This window comes from Lutjanus erythropterus, chromosome 15, assembly GCF_056507025.1.
Source record: "Lutjanus erythropterus isolate fLutEry1 chromosome 15, fLutEry1.hap2, whole genome shotgun sequence".
In the NCBI taxonomy this organism is placed as follows: Eukaryota; Metazoa; Chordata; class Actinopteri; order Lutjaniformes; family Lutjanidae; genus Lutjanus; species Lutjanus erythropterus.
The window spans coordinates 8,007,207-8,028,881 of record NC_139331.1 but is presented as its reverse complement, the minus strand read 5'-3'; the positions used below and the strand labels follow the sequence as shown (position 1 = coordinate 8,028,881).

The following is a 21,675-nucleotide window of genomic DNA, read 5'->3' as shown; positions in this document are numbered from 1 at the left end:
TGCTTTAACAATGTAACAAGACTGAGATTTATCAGTCAGTGGAGTAATGAGAGGCTTTATTGGCAAGTTGCCTGAATTTTGTAATTTATTGTTTGTGTGTTGGTCTTGCACTTTTTAAAGATATATTGCAGAAATATCCACTTAAACATACAAGTATATAGAAGAAATATTTAACATTATAATCTCCAAAGTGGCAACTGACCTGTGATCCCTGATCCTTTGCCTTCAGGTTCACTGCGTGCTATTTTTGTCATTATGATTAACTGGACATTTTGAACATAATACTGAATTGAAATTGGTAGGGCCAGAGCCAGTGCCATAGATAATATTATGATTTCTCTTCAGTTTCATGTGCTTCTTCTCCAGACGTACATGGAAGTTCTTGTTTTCAAGCAATAAATAACTATTTGGAATAAGACACAAAGACAGATATTGTGTCTGAGAATTATTTGAAAATTATTTGTGCTTAATCAAGTTACCATGTATGAATTGAAAAATAATGCACAATGACAGTATAGTAAGTATAGCGCATGGGCCCAGTATGAGGGCATAGGTCATTTTTACCTCAGAAGCCCCTCCATCAAGGTTATTGCCCAGGGGCTCTTTTTGCAAAGTGACATGAACCCATGGGCCTTTTAACAAACAAACATTAATAACAATACTCATAAGATGAAATGAGTAAATGTTCTATGACTCATCTTTCTTTCAAATTCTTTATTTTTGAATGAACTGACTTATTTATTTATTTATTTATTTATTGACTAAATTAATTTGATACAAGGATTGACAAATGAAAGATGTTTTTCTGCATTTAAAAACTGCAACTGCATTTTAGTTGCACTTTGGTAACATTTTAAACAGGTTACAACATTAAACATACCTGGAACCTCTTCCATCCTACCTGAAACAGAAAGAGCAGCTTATTTACATTTATAGGATCATAATTATCTTAATTTCACTTTATTTCACTTCAGCATATCTGTCCCTCCTTCCTGGGAAAAACAGTACAAAACACACCATCTTCAGTGTCAAAGCAGAGACTGAATGAGAACTCATTAACTTGCACAACAAAGTGATTCTATCATAAAGCATACTAAAGTGTCCATCCATAAATTTGTTATCTGAACAGAGACAAAAGTAGTCCAGCATTCTTTACTTTAACTATTTATACTATTACTATTATTATTTATACTGTGAAAAGTCAAAGTTAACCTCCTTCACCATAATCTACACAATGTCATGGACAATGTGCAGCATGTTGCCAACTGATTTCTTTAAATGAAAAACATAGTCATCTTGCTTTATTAATATTTACAATGATATTTCTGTTGCTTAATGTTTTTTCATTTGCAGCAAAAACAAATGATGAAGGCACAGACTGAAGAATGCATTCATTATACAGCATCTATGACTGAATACATACAGTGAGAAATGAGGAAAACTATAAGATATATCGGATCCTGTGATTATTTACAGACATTAAGACTGAGATTATTGTATGTACTGTTTACTATGTACTGCTATTTGTACACTGAGTTGTACATACAAATAGTTTATGCATAGTACAGTGGTAAATTTTATATGAGCTGCAGTAGAAAGAGATGTAAATCTTCAGAGCCAAACTAGTGATGATTAGCAGCAAGTCATGAGTCAAGAGAGCTTAGAATGAGTAAAATCACCTTGAAATATTTTCCCAGAAATGATCATTCTGAAAGCTGATCGAAACCAGCTGTAAAAGAAACCATAGATGAATGGATTGAACATTGAATTTGACCATCCAAGCCACGTAAATGCTGCAATCACAGGAAACATTTTTTTGAAATTGTTCAAGGGGGTAAAGGTAAGACAAAGAAAGAAAGGAGACCAACAGATCAGAAAAACTCCCATCACAATAGCCAGAGTTTTGGTTGCCTTTCTCTCCATCTTACTTTCAGACTTTGTGCTCTGACAGGTTGTGTTCTGGATGCTGCGTGTCTGTCTCTGTGCCACAATCAAAATCTTTAGGTAGATGGCACACATTATGATAGCTGGGAGGTAAAAACTAGGAAAAGTTTCCAAAGTTAAATTTTTATCATTCAAAAATGTTAAACTTAGAGCAGATAAAGTCCAGCTCACCAAGATCATGATCACAGTAACACGGACGTTTATTTTAGTTCTGTACCTCAGAGGCTGACACACAGCATAATATCTGTCAACAGAAATAAAGCACAAATTCCAAACTGAATATGTGCACAGAAAGAAATCAAAACCATCTCGTACCTTACACATTAAGGTAAAACGAAAGCAAGAGCTGATTACAGCTGGTACAGCGCTAAAAGGCAAAACTAAAACCCCAACAAGCAGGTCAGCTACAGCGAGAGAGAGGGTGAGGTAATTTGTAGGAGTGTGGAGCTGTTTGAAGTAAATGATGGAAGTTATTATAAGAAGGTTTCCACATATTATAAGAACTGATAAAGAGCCAACAAAAATATATAATAAAGACATGGTGGTGACTGCTGTTGTGCCAGTTACATTCACTGATTCATTACCAAGACGTAAGAGAGTCCTCAAAAACATCATCACACCTGTTGACAAAGAATTTAGGTTCCAGGCATAAATTATCATTTATAACAAAGTAATATTTGCAATAACATCCCTTAAATCAAGAACATTTATAGTCTCAAGTTTTCAATAGGCAGAGATTTTCAGTTAATTTAGTGCTCTGTATGTTTCACACTCTTTTATTTGGTTTGTGCATCTGTAGTGAGGGGAGCCCTGAGCCTCAGTGCCACTGAGTAGTCAGATTTGAGCTGTTACTTTGGGCTCATTAGCATATTATGGTCATGGGAGTGGCATTTGATGTAGGAAAGAGTGAAGAGCAGCCAAGTCTGTGTACACGCATATTTGATTTCCCAAATCTATATACAATTTTAAGTTTTCTCTTTTAACCCTTTGATGCACAACATGGGTCTAAAGTGACCCGACTGAGTTTTTATTTGCTGTATCTTTGCAATTAATTAATTTTATTACTCAGCATTCCAGGTATTCCTCAATTAACTTGTTTTTGATCATAATTCATCCTTCTTGTATATTTTTCTTTTTTACATTTTGAATAAAAACACTTTTTATATCACTACCCCTCTAATGCGCAACATGGGTCTAAAATGACCCATATCCATTTCCCATGTTATTTCATGTATGGCTGAGTGTTTCTATGCTGAATGTTTATATTCTATGTATGTCATCATTTATTTATCCAACTAGTCAGTAAATTTTAATTGTTTTATTTAGCACAAATCATCATATTAAGTGTTCTGTTCTTCCTTTATGAATAAGCATAGCTTTTGTCAGTCTTCATGAAGTTTTCACACATGGGTCAGAAATGACCCACATTTGTGTAACATACAGTATTTACTGTAGCCCACTGTGGAGAACTATTTGAAGACCTGAAACATGTAAGTCTTATTTTACAATAATTATCATCTTACCTGATAAGAAATTTGATGTGATAACTCTGCATAATTATTGATTATGTTTAAGGTAATTTGAAGACTAAGTAGCTCCATTTCTTGTCAGAAAGGGAAACATTTTCAATAGGCTACTGTTAGTTAGATGTTGACATTTGATGACTTGTGAAACATAAGTATATGATAATTGATAAGGGTTTAAGTTACCTTGAGAATTAGTCATACAGTCTATTAAATAAGTACATTAGACTACTTATCTCAGAAAGAATAATAACTAGCCTATTAGTTAGCTAGTTAGACTTGTCAAAGTAACTGCTGCTAGCTAGCTAGACTTGTGAAATATAACTGTATAATAATTGATAAGGTTTAAGTTACCTTGAGAAAAAGTACATTACTTGTCAGAGAGGAAAATATATTCAATACTATTAGCTATATTGTATTATAGCATATTATATTGTAGCTAGCAAGCTATCTTAGCTAGGACACCAAAATAAAGCTAAACTAGTGCGACAGTTGACAGATCCTGTCACTAGAAATGCCTCAAGATCATAATAAACCCTGGCTGCCCCACTATCAAGCTTGTCTCTGTATACTGATGATAATATTTTGTGCATTTGCTTTTCTATATTCAGATCATGGCTGTTCATCGAAAATCGTGGTCATTTGTGAGGGATGAAAGAATTGAAATGGCTGTTAGCAGTCTACTGTGATCAGATGTGTTATGTTCAGTGGTGGACAGTAGTGAAGTACATTTACTTGAGTACTGTACTTAAGTACATTTTTTATGTATCTGTACTTTACTTGAGTATTTATTTTTTTGGAAACTTATTACTTTCACTCCACTACATTTCAAAGACAAATATTGTACTTTTGACTCCACTACATTTGTAGGAAGGTTGTTGTTACTTTTTGACCGAGCACATCGTTGAAGTCAGCTGTTTCTTCTTTTCTTAAATGCAATTGGTCACATGCTGTGTTCCTCACAGAAAGAAACCAATCACAGTAGCTCCTCTCGAATGGGACTGATGTAAAAGTGGAAATACATCATCCAGGCGCTCTGTAACAAGAACAAGCAAACTCTCCCTCTTTCATTCAAACAAAAAGCGGTAATGGTGACGGCAGGAGAAAGACAAAATTAAATCTCAAGATGTTATTATAATTATTCATTATTCCAGGTAGCTTAAAGTTAGCTTAAGTTAAGTTAAGTAGCTTAAGTTGGATTGTTTTTATCCGGGTGAAAAATACCACATAATTAATAAAAATACTGCTCCTGAAGCCAGAAAGAAATCTCAGTTATTTAACAGACTTGTTGAACTCCTCACAGTTATCTTCAAACTAATTTTATGCAGTGATTTTAATACAGTTACATCAGAAAATGACAACAGCTGTCCTTTTAGTTTTTGATTGTATTTCTATGCTGAAGTTTTTATAGGTGTTTCTATAGACTTTGTGTAGCAGAGTGGTTCTACAAGCATCAGGGCGTCATTAGATGGTTTCAGAGAGTTACAAGCTTCTGTAAATGCATCGTGAAAACTGTGATCAGTTGTGTTTTATTGTATTTGGTCACAAATAAGATTACAATTGTTAAACTATTCAATATGTACTGTGATCAGTTGTTATATTTTATTTGGTCACAAATCAGATGTTAAAATGGTTAAAATATCAACTGTTCAACTGTTATCAGAGGTATGTGTCTACAGAATGTCCATGTTTGTGTACGACAAATAAACACATTTCAAATATAAAATGTACGATTATTTGGCCCAAAGCATTGCTAAAGTGATTAGTTGAAGCAAATTATTGTTATAGTATGAAGTAATTTAATTCAAAATCACACTTGGATAAATGGGTCATTTTTGATCCATGTGGTGTAGTAATCCAAAATCTATTTTTATTCCTAAAATAATAAACAGACAATGGAAGCATTTACCTTGTACTAATCAAAAACAAGATATTAAAATTATAATTGGGACATTTAATAATAAAATAAATTGATTTTAAAAAAATACAGCAAAGAAACACTCACCCAGCCTGAAAACACATGGAAAATGAATGCGGGTCATTTTTGACCCATGTTGCGCATTAGAAGGGGTGTTCATATGTTGTGCATCAAAGGGTTAAAAATGTAAAAATAATGTGTATCAATTAAATAAATCTGTAAAAAAAATGTTTTAAAAGCAATAAATTTCACACAGTACTTGTTACACAATCACATAGCGATCCCCTTCATCCAAGATAATAAAGCAGCATGAAAACCTTTCCTCTGTAAATACCACCTGTGTTGGTCTCATCAGCTGATGAATGACACTAATTATCCAACTAGTTACAGTGTTTCCTCTAGGATTTTTTTCAGCAGTGGGGGCAGGTGTTCCGTTTCTCTTCTTAGAGAAATATTTCAATAAACTCATCTGAAAAATGCAGTCAGTTGTTACATAATGGTGTGTAGATATTAACGTTAGCCTAATACTATCAATTAGTTTACTCACGTTAGCGACACTGAGTTGGCACCTGGCCAAATTCACTTAAACTACCGATAAGTTACATAACGTTAGCTGGTCATCAACATATTGTGAACGTCTGTTTAACTTGTAAAATCTATGTCGAGTTATCTCAAGCTAATAACTTACGTCTACCTCTTCTCCGGCCGGTAATTCGCTGCTTTATTGTTTATTTGTAATTCGGGAATTCGCTCCTCTGACTCTGCCCTGTCGCCTAGGTGCTTGACGTGCTTGACGACCGCGCCCCCCAAACAACGCTAGCATCATGCAAATGAGCATGCACAAGTATATTTCCTTACTGAGCAAGATAATTATCTGCAGTTTACCTTAGTGCTCGCAAGTACCCGACAGGAGTCTGTTTTGAAGGTGGAGAGATGCGGCGGTGGTGTATTTGCGTAATCAATAAAAAAAAAAAAAAAAAAAAAAAGAAAGAAATTTGAAGGAGTGGCAGCTAGGATTTAGGAGTGGCGGGCCGCTGAATGTAGAGGAAACACTGTAGTTACATACAAAAAATCACTAACAAAGGTGCTAATTTGTTGAAGTTTACTGGAAATCTTATTAAAATGTAAGGACAATACACATGTTGTGCCAAGGCAGCATTTAGTAAGAAGATAAACAATCCCAAAATATACTAAACTATCAATTTGGCACTCTGATCAATAATTACATAATAAGTATAAACAAATTTCCATATCAACAGCTAGTAAAATTCGAAGGACATGGAATTGTATGTGGTCGAGGTTGGCAATATTCACTCTTCTACAACATTAATTAGGCCAGCAAGAACATTCAAAATCATTTATGTACACATAATCACAGCAAACCAAAACACACAATCACACTAACCAAGAATATTTACTTACTTGTTGAATGGCTGTTCCAGTGACCAACAGACATTGTGACAATCCCTTAGTCAACAACCAGTTGGTACAAGCACAGTTGAGGAGTTCTTTGCTTAGCCATGTACACTGTTATGATGTTGTGCCCAGCGCATTACCGGTACATGTGGAAAGAGTGGTTGCTTTGAGTTACTGGTGTGTTGCTGTGAAGGAAGGAAGGAAGCCAGGCTGGAGAAAGGTGTAATCCAATGTTTCTTTGCTGTGTTTAGCCCAGTTGCAGGAAAGAGGAAAGCTGGATGCTGGTTTCTTGCCGCTGCAGAGCTAGTAGTTCTGGTGCTAACTTTGTTGTTGCTCCTGTAAACCTGTGAAACTAACTTGTCTTACACTGATCTTAAGCTCAAGTCGAAAGTGCAAGGTGCAATGGATTTAATTTATTCAAGAAGTGTCCAAATCCACATCTGCCATCTTGTGCCAGCAGCACACAGCGGGATAAACCTATCAGCTATGCCCAAGTGCCTTGATTAATTCATGAGTGAGTTTAGGCTAAACATGCATTAAACCAATCAGAAAGTTAGCTTTCATCACCTTTAAGAATCATGTTTGCCAGGAGTGTTCAAACAAAGAGACAGATCTCCAAGTTTGAGAAGTGAAAGTGCGAGAGCGCACAATATATGGAGATGGCAGTGTGCGTCCAAAGCAGCTTAATGTGTAAATAGTTCATTTTATATTATCACCTGCAAAAAAGTAACACAATAAATGAACCGTAAAAGTCATACAGATATGTAACTGGATATGTTTTACACTGAAACACCTTGAAATTATGATTTATTTTATAATTCATTATAATTATTACCGTTTATGCACTGATTATTCAGCTCTGGTGACTGAGGAGTGGGGAAGAGAGTTCATTAGGTGAAGGAGAGAGCTGAATCTAGTCTGGTGCTGCTGAAGAATACTCTCAACCCTCTTGAGGTGACTCTGTGGCAAACGAGGTGTGTGCTGGGCATCATGTGCTGGGCATCATTAGATGTGTGGCAATGACCTATATTATAAAAAATGGCCACACAGGAACTTGAACAGGCGAAACAACACATGTAGCAATTTGTTCTTTAGACTAGGAGCTGAAGGCCAGAAGCGGGACCATGTTTGGGCACAAGAGCCCATGGACCCAAACAGTTCACTTCGGCTGCAGGCAACGGTAACGGAGAAGGGCAGGCAGGAGGAAAGTTGGGATCAGGCGGAGGAGTTGGAACCAGGTAAGCAGTCAGACAGAAAAGAGGATCCGAAGGGATAAGCCCGAGGTAAGTCGAGGCCATATGAGGGATCCGACAGGTAGGTGAAAAATGGACGCTCACCCTGGAACATAAGTGGCATCTCTGAGTCACAGCCATGTGCATGTAAACAGATTGGAGTACTCACACTATAGTGTCATTGATAGGCAACACAGCGCAGCCACAGGCAGAAACAAGAACCAGAGATGCTGAGGCAAAACTTGTGGCCTCCCTTATAGAGTTCATCATGTAGGTGGGTGGCAGGAGTCTGGTGGAGGAATTCTTCCTCATCTGCAGATGAGCTTTCCTCACTGGAGGTCTCAGGAGAAAGCACTGGAAGAGCCTTCTGGCTGTAACCCCCAGACGTAGAGGTGCACTGGGACAGCTGACCAGGGTGCTGATGGTGGAACTCAGCGATGAGCTGGGGGTCTAGGATGTGACGAGATGAGACCCAGGACCTCTCCTTCGGGCCATACCCCTCCCAGTCCCCCTCGCTATGGAGGTGGATGCATATGGACCGGGGAAGCTTGAGTCTCAATGCTGCCGGGTTGATAACTCTCTGCACCTTGAATGGGCTGACAAATCTAGGAGCCAGATTCTTGGACTCAACTCAGAGAGGCAGGTCTTGGGTGAACAACCAGACCCTCTGGCTGACCCAGTAGGTGGAAGCACAGAAGTGGCATCACTAAGAGAAGGCAGAGTAGTGGTGAGCAGAGCAGAGAACTGACCTAGCCAAGGTCCAGGTCAGGCAACAGTGTCGGATGTAGGCCTGGGTAGAGGGACAGGAAGTTTCCATTTCCTGGGCCAGAATCAGTCAGGGCTGGAACCCATGGACACATTGGAAAGGACAGAGTCTGGTGGCGGAGCTGGGTAGGGTGTTGTGGGCATATTCGACCCACAGGAGCAGCTGAGACCAGGCCAAGAGCTTCTGCTTCTACATACACTGTAGAGCGCCATTTCTTGATTCATGCACTTGGTCTGGCCATTGGACTTTGGATGAACCCTAATGGCAGGCTGACAGTGGCTCCAAGCAGGTTGCAGAAGCAGAGAAAGCCTGTGAAGCCGGAAAATGTGGTGCAGGATGAGGTCAGTCGTCTCCTTAGTGGAGGGCCGCTTGGGTAAGGGCACGCAGTGGGCCATCTTACTAAAGTGATCCATCACAGTCATAATTACTGTGTTGCCACCTGACGCAGGAAACCATCTTGACCACCAGCAGCTCCCAGTTGCTGATGTCATAGTTCCTCTCCACCAGAGACAGACAATATGAGAAGAAGGCGCTTGTTGTTGGAGGCTATGCACTGAGACAGGGTAGACTCCCCCCCTACGTCAGACACATCTACCACCACCATCAACTGCCAGTCAGGATCAGGCATCTGGAGGATGGGGGCAGATGTGAAACGGGCCTTCAGTTCCTGGAAAGCCCCCTCCACTGCCGGCGTCCAGTGGAAGGGGGTCTTGGAGGAGGTCAGGGCTCTGAGAGGTTTTGCCACCAAGCTATACCCTTTAATTAAGTGCTGACAAAAGTTGGCGAACCCCGGTGGTAGGCGTTGTGAGAAAGATGGTAGTTGTGAAAGATGGTAGCCCCCTGAAGCAGTTCAAAGGTGGTGGAGATGAGAGGCAGGGGGTACCAGTTCTTGATCATGATATTGTTCAAGCCTCGGTAATTGATGCAGAAACTCAGAGTCTTGTCCATCTTCTCCATGAAGAAGCCCTTTAGTGGAGACGTGCCGGGCTGCAGGTCTATGGCACAATTGTAGGAGTGGTGTGAAGGCAGAGATGTGACCTTGGATTTGCTGAAGACCTCCTTGAAGTTGTGGTGCCCTGGGGGCACTCTGGACAGGTCTGGGGTTACATCGGTGGCAGGAACAGACTGAGGTGCAAATTCTTGCCTCAGGCAAACCTGGTGACAGAATGTCTTCCAATCCAGTACGGCTCCCGTGCACATTGCGGTGGAGCTAGGGGTACCCCAGGATGAGTTGTTGTCCACCCCAGAGTCGATAACAAGACAATAGTGTGGGAGCCACTTGGCAACAGGAGCTGGCTGATAGGCTTGGAAGTGAGGAAGAGTCTTGTGGGGGTTCCTGTCACCTGTAATTCCCCCTCTACTGGTGAGGCCTGCCTTTTACTGGACATCGGCTAATGAAATGGTGGGACTGGCCACAGAACAGGCACAGGTTCCCTTGATGGTAACATTCCATTTCCTCCAGGGTCAGGCTGTTGTGTCCCATTTGCATCAGCTCATAATCTTCCACTGGGGAATCTGCAGCGCCGGACAGTAATTCTCTTAAAAGAAAACTAAATTTAGTACAATTTAGTATTGCATGTCTGTAAAGTTGGAGGACTCATGCGCGACAGACTACCATTAGGAACCAGCAGCAGAGGCTGAGATAGCTTGACTTTGAGTAACCCTGATGGTATCATCAGGGATATATTTTTTTTTAATCTGGTGAACCCTCTTGGGAGCCACATGTTATTATTCAGCTGCTTTAACAGAAGAGCAAGAACAAGAACACTTAACTTTTTGTGTAAAATTGGTGATGTGCCTCTACTATCAAAAACAGTGTATTAGAACTGTGTTAGAATTTCTTAAAGTTTGTTACTTGTTAAGCCCTGTGATGAACTGACAACTTGTCCAATGTGTACCCCGCCTCTCACCCAATGTCAGCTGGGGTAGGGTTCAGCCCCCCGCAACCCCTCGGGAATAAGCGGTTACAGAAAATGAATGAATGAATGCTAACATTTGACGCAATAAATATAAAAACTGATTAGCAATTTGCCCTCGTGTGAAATTAAGATGAATTACTGCCCATTTCATTGTAAATGTATTTTTCTACACTCTGTGGTTCTCATAGTTTTGCAGCAGCATAATTTATGTTCAGGTTTAATGTCCCCTGTTGAAGTTCTGTTTCTGATGTGTTAGTATTGAGTATTGAACTAGTATAGCTTCAATCTCAAGTGTCATTTTGGTATCAAATATTGAGATACTAAACTGGGAATTGCTATCAAAGTCAAAATTTGGTATATTAACAACACTAGCTTCTACAATATATTTTATATTATAATATGCAAAGTGGCAACTGTCCTGGGCCCTCTGATCCTTTCCCTTCAAGTTCACTGTGTTGTATTTTTATTATTTTGATTAACTGGAAATTTCTTGGGCACAATATTTAACTGAAATTACCAGGACCAGAGCCAGTGTCAAGATAAAAGCTTCGAGATATATTAGGAATTTTTGGTTTGTGTGACAATTGGACACCTTCTGTGTAGAAGTATTCAAATTTTACATCAGGGTAATCAACTGTATGTCAACTGTCGCCAGATCTGGACAGTGAAGTATGTAAAGGTGGGGCCTTGCTCACACCAAGTGAGGAGAAGTACAGGTAATAGAGGACAGTTGAGAATCTAAGATGGACTGGAGACCATGTGTGCGGTAGCCTCTGCTCTGACCTATGTTCAAGTATAAAATTAAATGTAACCACTTTCTCTTCAATCTCATGTGCTTCTTCCCCAGATGGACATGGAGGTTCTTGTTTTCAAGCAATAAATAATCCTTTGGAATAAGAGACAAAGACAAATAATGTGTCTAAGTATTTATTTTCTCTTCAACTTATCATAACTAGGTGCACTTGACCCTGAACCAAGTTGCCACATACTAATAGCTAAATAACACAGAAATGATGTACAGAGAATGGGTAAGTGTATAACTAGAGACTGATAATGGAAAGTGTATATATTGGAAATATGTATACAATCATAGAGAAATTGTCTCCCAAAGGCAAGCTGAGTGTCCACTTCATGATTCAATGATGTTACCTGCAGTGGGGACAACATAAATGACTGTAGTCATGATAGGACATGAAAGTGGACATTTTCTCTGTTTAGTCTTGGATTCACAGCATCTTCATAAGTGTCAAAGCAGAGAATAAGAATTTATTAACTTGGACAAAAAGTGGTTGTACTGTAATGTATGTTTAAGTTTATATTCATAAATGTGTTATCTAAAGACACTGAACAGGGAAAGACAGAGACAAAAGTAATCCACAATTTTTCACTTCAGCTGTTGTTGGACCATAAGATAAAACAGTTACCTTTCTTGTGTGAGTCTTCATAATGTTGTGGACAATGTGCAACTTACTGTCAAAACTGTAAATGAACAAGGTCTATTGATTATACTGCTGTATTTAATGTCATTCACAGTGATGAAACTTTCATCTATTTCCTAATTGTTTTTTCACCTGCAGCCAAAACAAATGTTGGAGACACTGACTGAAAACTACTGTGAGAGAAAGATCATTTCAACATTCATTAATTCCTAAAGCTTTCCTTACGGAGACAAAAATTCAGAGCTGTACTCCTGCATTCATTATGATGCATCTATAACTGAATGCATACAGAAAATAAGTCAAAAATGACATATGTGTAACCTGCATTTATTTTGAGACATTTAAATTGTGATTATCAGACAAAGCATTTACAATGTGCCTCTCTCTGTGCACTGAGTTGTACATGCAGATATTTTATGCATAGTGCAGTTGCTTTTCTAACATGCAGTAGAAAAGACATGTAAATCTTCAGTGCCAAACTAGTGACGGTTACAGACATCTCACTATCTGAAGTGACAAGTCAAGCGAGTTGAGAATTCGTAAAATCCCCTTGAAATATTTTCCCAGAAATGATCATTCTGAAAGCTGATCGAAACCAGCTGTAAAAGAAAGCGTAGACAAGTGGATTGAGCATCGAATTTGACCATCCAAGCCACTTAAAAGTTGAAATCACTAGAGCTGGTATTTTGTAATTACTGAAAGGGTTAAAGGTCATACAAAGAAAGTAAGGAGTCCAACAGATCAGAAAAACTCCCATCACAATAGCCAGAGTTTTAGTGGCCTTTCTCTCCTTCTTACTTTCAGACTTTGTGCTCTGACAGGTTGTGTTCTGGATGCTGCGTGCCTGTCTCCGTGCCACCATCAAAATCTTTAGGTATATGGTGGACATTATGGAAGCTGGGAGATAAAACCCAAAACCTATTACTACAACTGCTAAACTTATATTTTGAAATAAACCACACTTGGTATTAGATCCCTGACTTACACCCAAAATTATAATGCTCAATGCATTTAAAGCAGAAATAGTCCAGCTCATCAGGATCATGATCACAGTAACACGGACATTTATTTTAGTTCTGTACCTCAGAGGCTGACACACAGCATAATATCTGTCAACAGAAATAAAGCACAAGTTCCAAATGGAACATGCAACCAGAAAGATATCAAAGATGCCTCGTACCTTACAAAGTAAATCTTGAAGATGCCAACAAGACTTTACAGCCAGAATTGTGCTAAAAGGCAAAACTGAAACACCAACAAGCAGGTCAGCTACAGCGAGAGAGAGGATGAGGAAGTTTGTAGGAGTGTGGAGCTGTTTGAAGTAAATGATGGAGGTTATTACAAGAAGGTTTCCACACATTATAAGAACCGATAAGGAGCCAACAAAAATACATAATAAATACATAGTAGTAGTGACTGCTGTTGTGCCAGATACATTTGATTCATTACAAAGATGTTTGTCCTCAAAAACATCATCAGACCTGTTGACAAAGAATTTTGATTCCATGAATTAATGCTCATTAATAGTGACATAACATTTCTAATAAAATTCCTTAAATCAAGAAAAATTATAGGATCTAATTTTCAGTAGAGATAAATTTTCAGTTAATTCAGTGCTCTGTATGTTTCATACTATACCTATTTGGTTTGTTCATCTGTAGTGATCGGCGGACGTCTCAGTGCCACTGACCAGTCAGATCTGAATTATTATTTGGGGCTCATTAGCATATCATGGTTAAGGGAGTGGCATTTAATGTAGGTCAGAATGATGAGTAGGTAACTCTGGGCGTGCATGTTTCATCTCCCATACCCATAAATGATTTTAGGTTTTCTCTTTTAAATTCATCTGTATGAATTTAAGAAATTATTTTAAAGTCTATAAATTTCACACACTACCAACTGTACTTACAGTACTTGACCAATCACATAATGATCCACTTGATTAGGAGCCATGAAGCTGCATGAAAACCTTTTCTCAGGAAATGCCACGTGTCTTAGTCTCCATAGCTGATTAATGACACTACAATCCAACCAAGTAAACATTCCCAAAAACTTCACAACAAAAGTCCTGATTTGATGAAGTTTACTGGTAATCTCATGAAACTGGAAGTGAAATACAGACCTAGGGTCCTATTTTAAAAGTGGTGCAAAGTGGATACACCAATGGCACAAGTGCCATAACTATCTCATATGACACAATGGTTATTTTTGCCACATCTGCAAGATTGCAAATTAACTTTCCTAGTCTGTGTGGCCATGGGTGAGAGATCTAAAAATGAAGGCAAAATCAAGGCGTGGCCAGGCACAATTTGTTATCTTGTGCATGGCACATTGGAGTTGAAACCACACGCGCCTTATACCAGTTAAAACCTGGTCAAAGCACAAAGTCTGTGGTGCAGTAGATCTATTTGTGCAAGCACACACTTGTTTCCACAATCACAAAACACCTTTCATTTGGGCTAAACAGCGTGTGCATGTCTCTAAAATTATTGTCACTGATAAGGAATTGCTATTATAATTATAAAGTCTAATAAATAGACCTGCAAACTTTCCATGGGGTGAGATCACAGCCATCAGATCATCTTTAACAGATCTTTTATCAAGGCAATTATGCACAGCTGATAGGTGCATCCTGCTGTGTGCTGCAGTATACAGGGCGGTATACCTCTGTACCTGTGGTGCAAGACATGAAAGGTGGACTTGGACATGCCTAGAACAAATTAAATCCATTGCACCTTGTGCTTTGAACTTGCACTTTAGGTCAGTGTAAGATTGGGCCCCTAGTGTTAGAATCACTACAGTACAAAATGGTAAGCAGAGGATGTGAAAAGGTAAGTATGTTACTGACTATGTATGATGACAACATTAACAATTTAAATACATGAAACTACATTTTCAGGGGAAAAACACCACCTGTAAAACACTTTCTCCTTTTCTAGTAGTCTGGAAAAAAAGTAAAGGTTGGGACTTTACACTTTAGATACATTTAAAGAGTAACAGCTAAAATATTTTTGAAGAACTCCAGTGGTTTAATTTATCACTACTGATTGTGATTACAGGTGCAACAGAGAGGATGTCTCATAACAATCTATGACAGACTTGAAACTTTAAATAAGAGAGCAATGTAAATGTATTTTGACATGCTGAGCCATGGCCTGCTTTCTCTTCATGAGTCAGACAGTTTGACAGGACATGATTTAAGTAATTTGACAGTCTTTTTCCACAGCCTTCACAAACTCCCTCTGCATCTGGGTTTTTGTTTTGGTGACCACCAAAACCCACAACTCCCCTGGCCTCCCCGACCCAAAAAAGCCCAACAGGCCCTCTTAAGATGGTTCTTAAATTACCGCCACAACAGTGGCAACTGTTACAACAATTTTGACATGACCAACTCAGATTCCAAGTCCCCAACATCCCTCAGGATGCATGAGACATTTTTCAAGAACTGGGAGGTAAAAACACCCTGTTCATGGGCCCCAACAACACCTTTCTAGATTATACTCACTACATATTTAGGTTTTCAAGGTCTGCCCAGCAATCTCCCCTGTCATCTGATCCAACTCACCACCAGGTTCTACTTTATATGATTCTGCACTTTCCTCTAAATCACCCCCTTTCAGGTTTCACAATCACAGCCCATGAAAGTGTTGTAGTCCCACAGCAGAATCTTTGCCGACACCCTTTCCAGGATTCCACCCACAGACTCCAAGAAGGTTGGATACTGTAAACTGCTGTTTGGTGCATAGGCACAACAGTCAAAATCTTCCTATCAGCAACAACTGGCAGTTGCATAGATGTGACCCTCTTGTTCTCGTTCCCTGTTCTGGCAAGGTTCTGTGGCTCGTTTTGGTCAATACATATGGGGTCTGTGAATCACTCTTAGTCTGAAGAACACAGCTCCCACTCTCAAACTAATCCCAAACCATAATAAGGTGGCAATTCTTTGTTAATGTTATTAAATCACTATTTTCCCTGCATCTTTAAAGTAGATTATGTTGAGCAAGAAATACCTAATCTGTTTCGACTAATTAACAGAGAAAGTATTCATCTCGACAATTGAGGATATTTATTCTTTTTTTTATATATTTCTATTGGAATGATCAGGTAAAGAAGCCTCTTAAGCAGGTACTCAATTTATCCATCCATCAGTCCATCATCAACCGCTTATCTGAAATTGGGTCATGGAGGTAGCAGTTCGAGCAGGGGACTCCAGACATTGGCCAGCTCTGACTAGGGGATCCTGAGGCGTAATCCCTCCACCTAGTCCTTGGTCTGCCCCTTGGCCTCCTACCAGCTGCAAGTGCCTGGAACACCTCCCTAGGGAGACAACCAGGTGGCATCCTTATAAGATGCCCAAACCACCTGAACTGGCTCCTTTGTATGCAAAGGAGCAGCAGTTCTACTCTAAATTCCTCACAGATGACTGAGTTTGTCACTCTATCTGTAAGGGAGATGCCAGCCACCCTCCTGAGAAAACCCATTTCAGCCAATTGAATCCGCAATCTTGTTCTTTCGGTCATGACCCACCCTTCATAAACATAGGTGAGAGTAGGACCAAAGATTGACTGGTAGATCGAGAGCTTCACCTTCTGGCTAGGCTCTCTTTTCGTCAGAATGGTGGGGTAAAGCAAATGCAACTGCTCCAATTCTCTGGCCCATCTCATGCTCCATTGTCCACTCACTCGAGAACAAGACCCCGAGATGTTCCCTCACCTGGGGTAATGACTCATTACCTACTCAGAGTAGACCATCCACTGGTTTCCTGCTGGGAACCATGGCCTCCAACCTGGAGGTTGCAGACCGATGATGCCATGAGAGCCACATCACCTGCAAAAAGCAGCTTTGCGATCTTTAGGCCACCAAACTGCATGCCCCCCCCCCCCCCATGACTATGCCTCAATATCATGTTCATGACTGTCACAAACAGAATTAGTGATAAGGTGCAGCCCTGATGGAGGTGAACCCTCATTGTAAAAAAGTCTGACTTACTACCAAGGACCTGGACACAGCTCCCACTTTGGGCATACAGAGATTGAATGGCCCTGAGCAGTGACCCTCTCACCCCATACTCCTGCAGGACTTCCCACAATGTCTCCCTTGAAACCATGTCATTTGCCTTCTCCAAATCCACAAAACACATGTAGACTGGATAGGCATACTCCCAGGCCCCCTCCAGGATCCTTGCATGACTGAAAAGCTGGTCTGCCGTTTCACAACGGGGTGGAACCCGCAATGTTCCTCTTCAATATGAGGCTTGACTATTGGCCTGACCCTCCTTTCTAGCAGTGTAAACTTTCCCAGGGAGGCTGAGTAAATGTGATGCCTCTATAATTGACAGACACCCTCTGGTCCCCCTTTCTGAAAAGGGGAACCACTACCCTGGTCTACCACTCTTTAGCCACTGTCCCAGACTTCCACACTATGTTGAAGAGACATGTCATCTATGACAGCTCCTCAACATGCAAGGCCTTTCCCGGTGGATCTCATCAATCCCCAGGGCTTTGCCACTGTGGAAAACTGTCCACGACTGTCCAGTACAGACAACTGTCAGGTTTCCCCCACAATGCTTAGGTGTAGAGAGGCAACCCTCTCGTCCACCGGGGTAAACATAGGGGCATTTAGCCATGGGCTTATGAGTATTCCTGCATCTGCCTGGCACCTCACACCCTGGGAAACTCCAGAGAAGAAGAGAGTCCAATCCCTATCCAGTAGTACAATTCCAGAACTGAGGCTGTGCACTGAGGTAAGCCCCACCAGATCTAATCAATAGCGCTCCACCTCCCACACAAGCTCCAGCTCCTTCCCCACCAGAGAGGTGATGTTCCACGTCCCCAGAGCCAGCCTCTGCCACCCAGGTCCAGTCCATTGGACCCCCTGCCTTCACTGCTGCCCAATGGGCAGCACACCTGACCCCAGTGGTTCCTCCCACAGATGGTGGGCCCACAGGATGGAGAAGCACTAGCCCAAGTTGCTAGTTTGGGCTGTGCCCGACTGGGTTCCATGGCATGCCCGACCACCAGGCACTCACTGTCGAGGTCCCCCTTCCAGGCCTGGCTCCAGATGGGGGGGCAAGGTCACTCCACTCCTTCCTCATTCTATCATGGGGTTTTTGAACCATTCTTAGTCAGGACCCTTGCCTGAGACAAATTTGCCATGGGAGACCCAGACCCAGGAGCACTAAGCTCCAGACAACACAGCTCCAAGGTTCATAGGGAAATGCAAACCTCTCCACCGCTAGTGGGTGGTAGCACCTTCAAACTTCATTACTTGTCTCGTTCAATCTGTTATTTTTCTGGCTTTATTGCCGAAGAATGTATCACTAATGACACATACACTTGTAGGTGTGAAAGTGAAGATGTGTGTTTTGGATGAGACCATCAGCAAATGCAGTTGGCATCTTTTGAACAGGCAAGAGAAGAGCAGTGATACAGATGTGATTTAAGGCTCCACCTCCAACAAGGACAAATGCACAGCATATACAGAAAGGTGCTGCAAATACAGAAGCATGCTGCACATAGGAAAACAAATGCAAAAGGAAAATCCTGCAAGTAGAGAAACGTGCTGCATATTAGGAAACAAATGCAAAAGGAATACGCTGTATATCCAGTTAAACAATGGAAGTACTCCAGGCCTCAAGGGGCAGTGCTGAGCTTCCACTCGAGAGACAGATGTATCAACATATGATATGAAGCAGATAAGGTAGTGAGTGAGAAGAAAAAAGTAATGGTTAGAGGAAAGTTGGAATCAGGAGAGGCCACATAAAAATGTACACATTCTTTACTTTCTTTTTCATTCTTTCTTTCTTTTTTTTTTCTCTCTTTCATACTGTAAGGAAGCCAAATGTAACCCCCCCCCCCAAAAAAAAAATATTGTGAAATAATTTTGTTTCTGTGTGTAAAATGATGTAAGCATCCAAAACAAAACTGCAGTGTTTCAAGAAGCTGTTTTCCTTTCTCTGTTTAACAGCACTTGGGAGATATTTAAAAAAAAAAGGGCAGACTCATTACATGTGTGATGCTTTGTGGTCAGAAACACTTAAAGTTGAGGGACTTTTTTTTTCAGACTATATTATGTCATCACCATCTTGTTGCTTAAGTTTCCATTCAACTTGATACGAATTTAAATGCACTACATAATTACATGTACATATGTGTGTGAGTGTGTGTGTGCGTGTGTGTCTTTGAATCGTTGAATCTTCAGACAGATTAAAAAAATGGAAACCAAAGCAGCAGAGGCCAGGATATCCTGAGTTCAGTTCTTACAATCTTACAATTCAAATAATGCAACTTATGAGTGTCTTTAAGTCTCAAGCACCAAAAAAAATGTATTTTTGTTATTTTTGATTAACAAATTATTGGATAACACTGTAGCTTTTTCTTAAAAGATAATATTTTAAACAATATTTTTTTTTCTCTGTGTATGTGTTATAATTGGACACCTCCCAATGTGTCTTATTCAAGCTGTGCAACAAATGCATGACAACTATTGCAGGATAAGAATGTGAACATGAAGACTGCAATCCTGAGCTCACCAAGCCAGGAAAAGTACAGATAGTAGCAGTAAAAGACAAAGACAGATATTGTGTCTACGTATTTAATTGCTTTTCATCTCAGCCTAATGAGATGCAACAGGTTTTATCACAACACTCAGAGAGGCATTCATTTCTAGTTTTAAAGCTCAAATTATTTCAGTTCATCTTACCTTGTATTATGACATTTCTAAACAAATCTATACTTAATCAGGTTTCTACGTATAATTTACTTACTAATACACACACAATGCACAGAGAATGTGTGATCAGCATGTGCATAAAACTCATTATTGCCCCAGGAACTCCTAGAGGGATAATTCTGTCATGTGTAAACTTATGAGTAAAAGATTTTGAAATTAAAGCAGTTTTCAATGGCAACATCCTCTACTCCAGAATTTTCCATCACAATAAAATGTAAGCATTCGACAAATATGTTGTAATCTGGGTGCAGTGGTCAGATCAGTCTGTGGCTACACCAGAGCACAGCTGAGATGAGATCTGAGACTGATAATTGTGAGTCTGTGCAAAACAGAAACATGCATACAGTCTTCAGATACACAAAAAAGCTTGTACTGTTTTCTACATTTGAATCATTGTGAAACTGTCTCACAAAGGGAAGCCAAAAGTCCACTCAAGACTTAAGTGCCATTATGATACTGAGTCGTACATACAGGTACATTTTGTATATGTGTATATATATATATATATATGATGTGGTGGAAAAGAGATGTAAACCTTCAGTATCAAAATAATGACTACTGACATTTCAGCACTTCAAATAATTTATCAACAAAGCTTAGAATGAGTAAAATCACCTTGAAATATTTTCCCACAAATGATCATTCTGAAAGCTGATCGAAACCAGCTGTAGAAGAAAGCATAGATCAATGGATTGACCATTGAATTTGACCATCCAAGCCACTTAAAAGTTGAAATCACTGGAGCTGGTATTTTGTAATTACTGAAAGGGTTAAAGGTCATACAAAGAAAGTAAGGAGTCCAACAGAGCAGAAAAACTCCCATCACAATAGCCAGAGTTTTGGTGGCCTTTCTCTCCATCTTACTTTCAGACTTTGTGCTCTGACAGGTTGTGTTCTGGATGCTGCGTGCCTGTCTCTGTGCCACAATCAAAATCTTTAGGTAGATGGTGGACATTATGGAAGCTGGGAGATAAAACCCAGAAACAATTCCCAGAATTGCTAAACTTAGAGTTTGATAAAATACACACCGTCTATTAGATTGTCCTTGGTTCAGTCCCTGCATTGTGATGCTCAATGCATTTATAGCAGAAACAGTCCAGCTCACCAGGATCATGATCACAGTAACACGGACATTTACTTTAGTTCTGTACCTCAGAGGCTGACACACAGCATAATATCTGTCAACAGAAATAAAGCACACGTTCCAAATAGAAGAAGTGCACAGAAAGATATCAAAGATGCCTCGTACCTTACAAAGTAAATCTTCAAGATACCAACAGGAGCTCACAGCCAGAATTGTAGTAAAAGGCAAAACTGAAAATCCAACAAGCAGGTCAGCTACAGCGAGAGAGAGCATGAGGAAGTTTGTAGGAGTGTGGAGCTGTTTGAAGTAAATGATGGAGGTTATTACAAGAAGGTTCCCACACATTATAAGAAGTGATAGAGAACCAACAAAAATACATAATAAATACATGGTGGTGTTGACTGCTCTTGTGCCAGATCCATTTGCTGATTCATCACAGAGATGATTGTCCTCAAAAACATCATCAGACCTGTTGACAAAGACGTTAGATTCCATAAATGAATGATTATTAATAATATGCTTTAATTCAAATAAGTATGCAGTAGTTTCCTGTAGAGAGAGAAGCTCAGTTAGTTAGTTAAGTGCTCTGCGCATTTCACACCATGCACACTGATTTGTGCATCTGTACTGATGGGAGCCACTGCGCACTACACTCACATTAAACTCATTCATCTGGATTTATTAACATATCAGTGTCAAGGGA

General features: G+C 39.9%; 2 protein-coding genes and 1 pseudogene across 2 annotated transcripts; all 3 read right to left on the bottom strand.

Annotated features, from left to right (window-relative positions):
• Window positions 1–1,650: 1,650 nt before the first annotated feature.
• LOC146313998 (trace amine-associated receptor 4-like) lies at window positions 1,651–2,607 on the bottom strand (annotated as a pseudogene).
• A 10,070-nt stretch (window positions 2,608–12,677) lies between these two features.
• LOC146313997 (trace amine-associated receptor 1-like) lies at window positions 12,678–13,812 on the bottom strand. Its single transcript, XM_084737704.1, has 2 exons — window positions 13,796–13,812; window positions 12,678–13,638 (listed from the first exon to the last, which is right to left on the bottom strand). Exons 1-2 carry the CDS (start codon window positions 13,810–13,812, stop codon window positions 12,678–12,680), a joined length of 978 nt encoding a protein of 325 aa, XP_084593830.1.
• A 6,662-nt stretch (window positions 13,813–20,474) lies between these two features.
• LOC146313996 (trace amine-associated receptor 1-like) lies at window positions 20,475–21,317 on the bottom strand. The gene has a single exon (XM_084737041.1). It carries the CDS (start codon window positions 21,315–21,317, stop codon window positions 20,475–20,477), a length of 843 nt encoding a protein of 280 aa, XP_084593167.1.
• Between the last annotated feature and the right edge of the window lie 358 nt (window positions 21,318–21,675).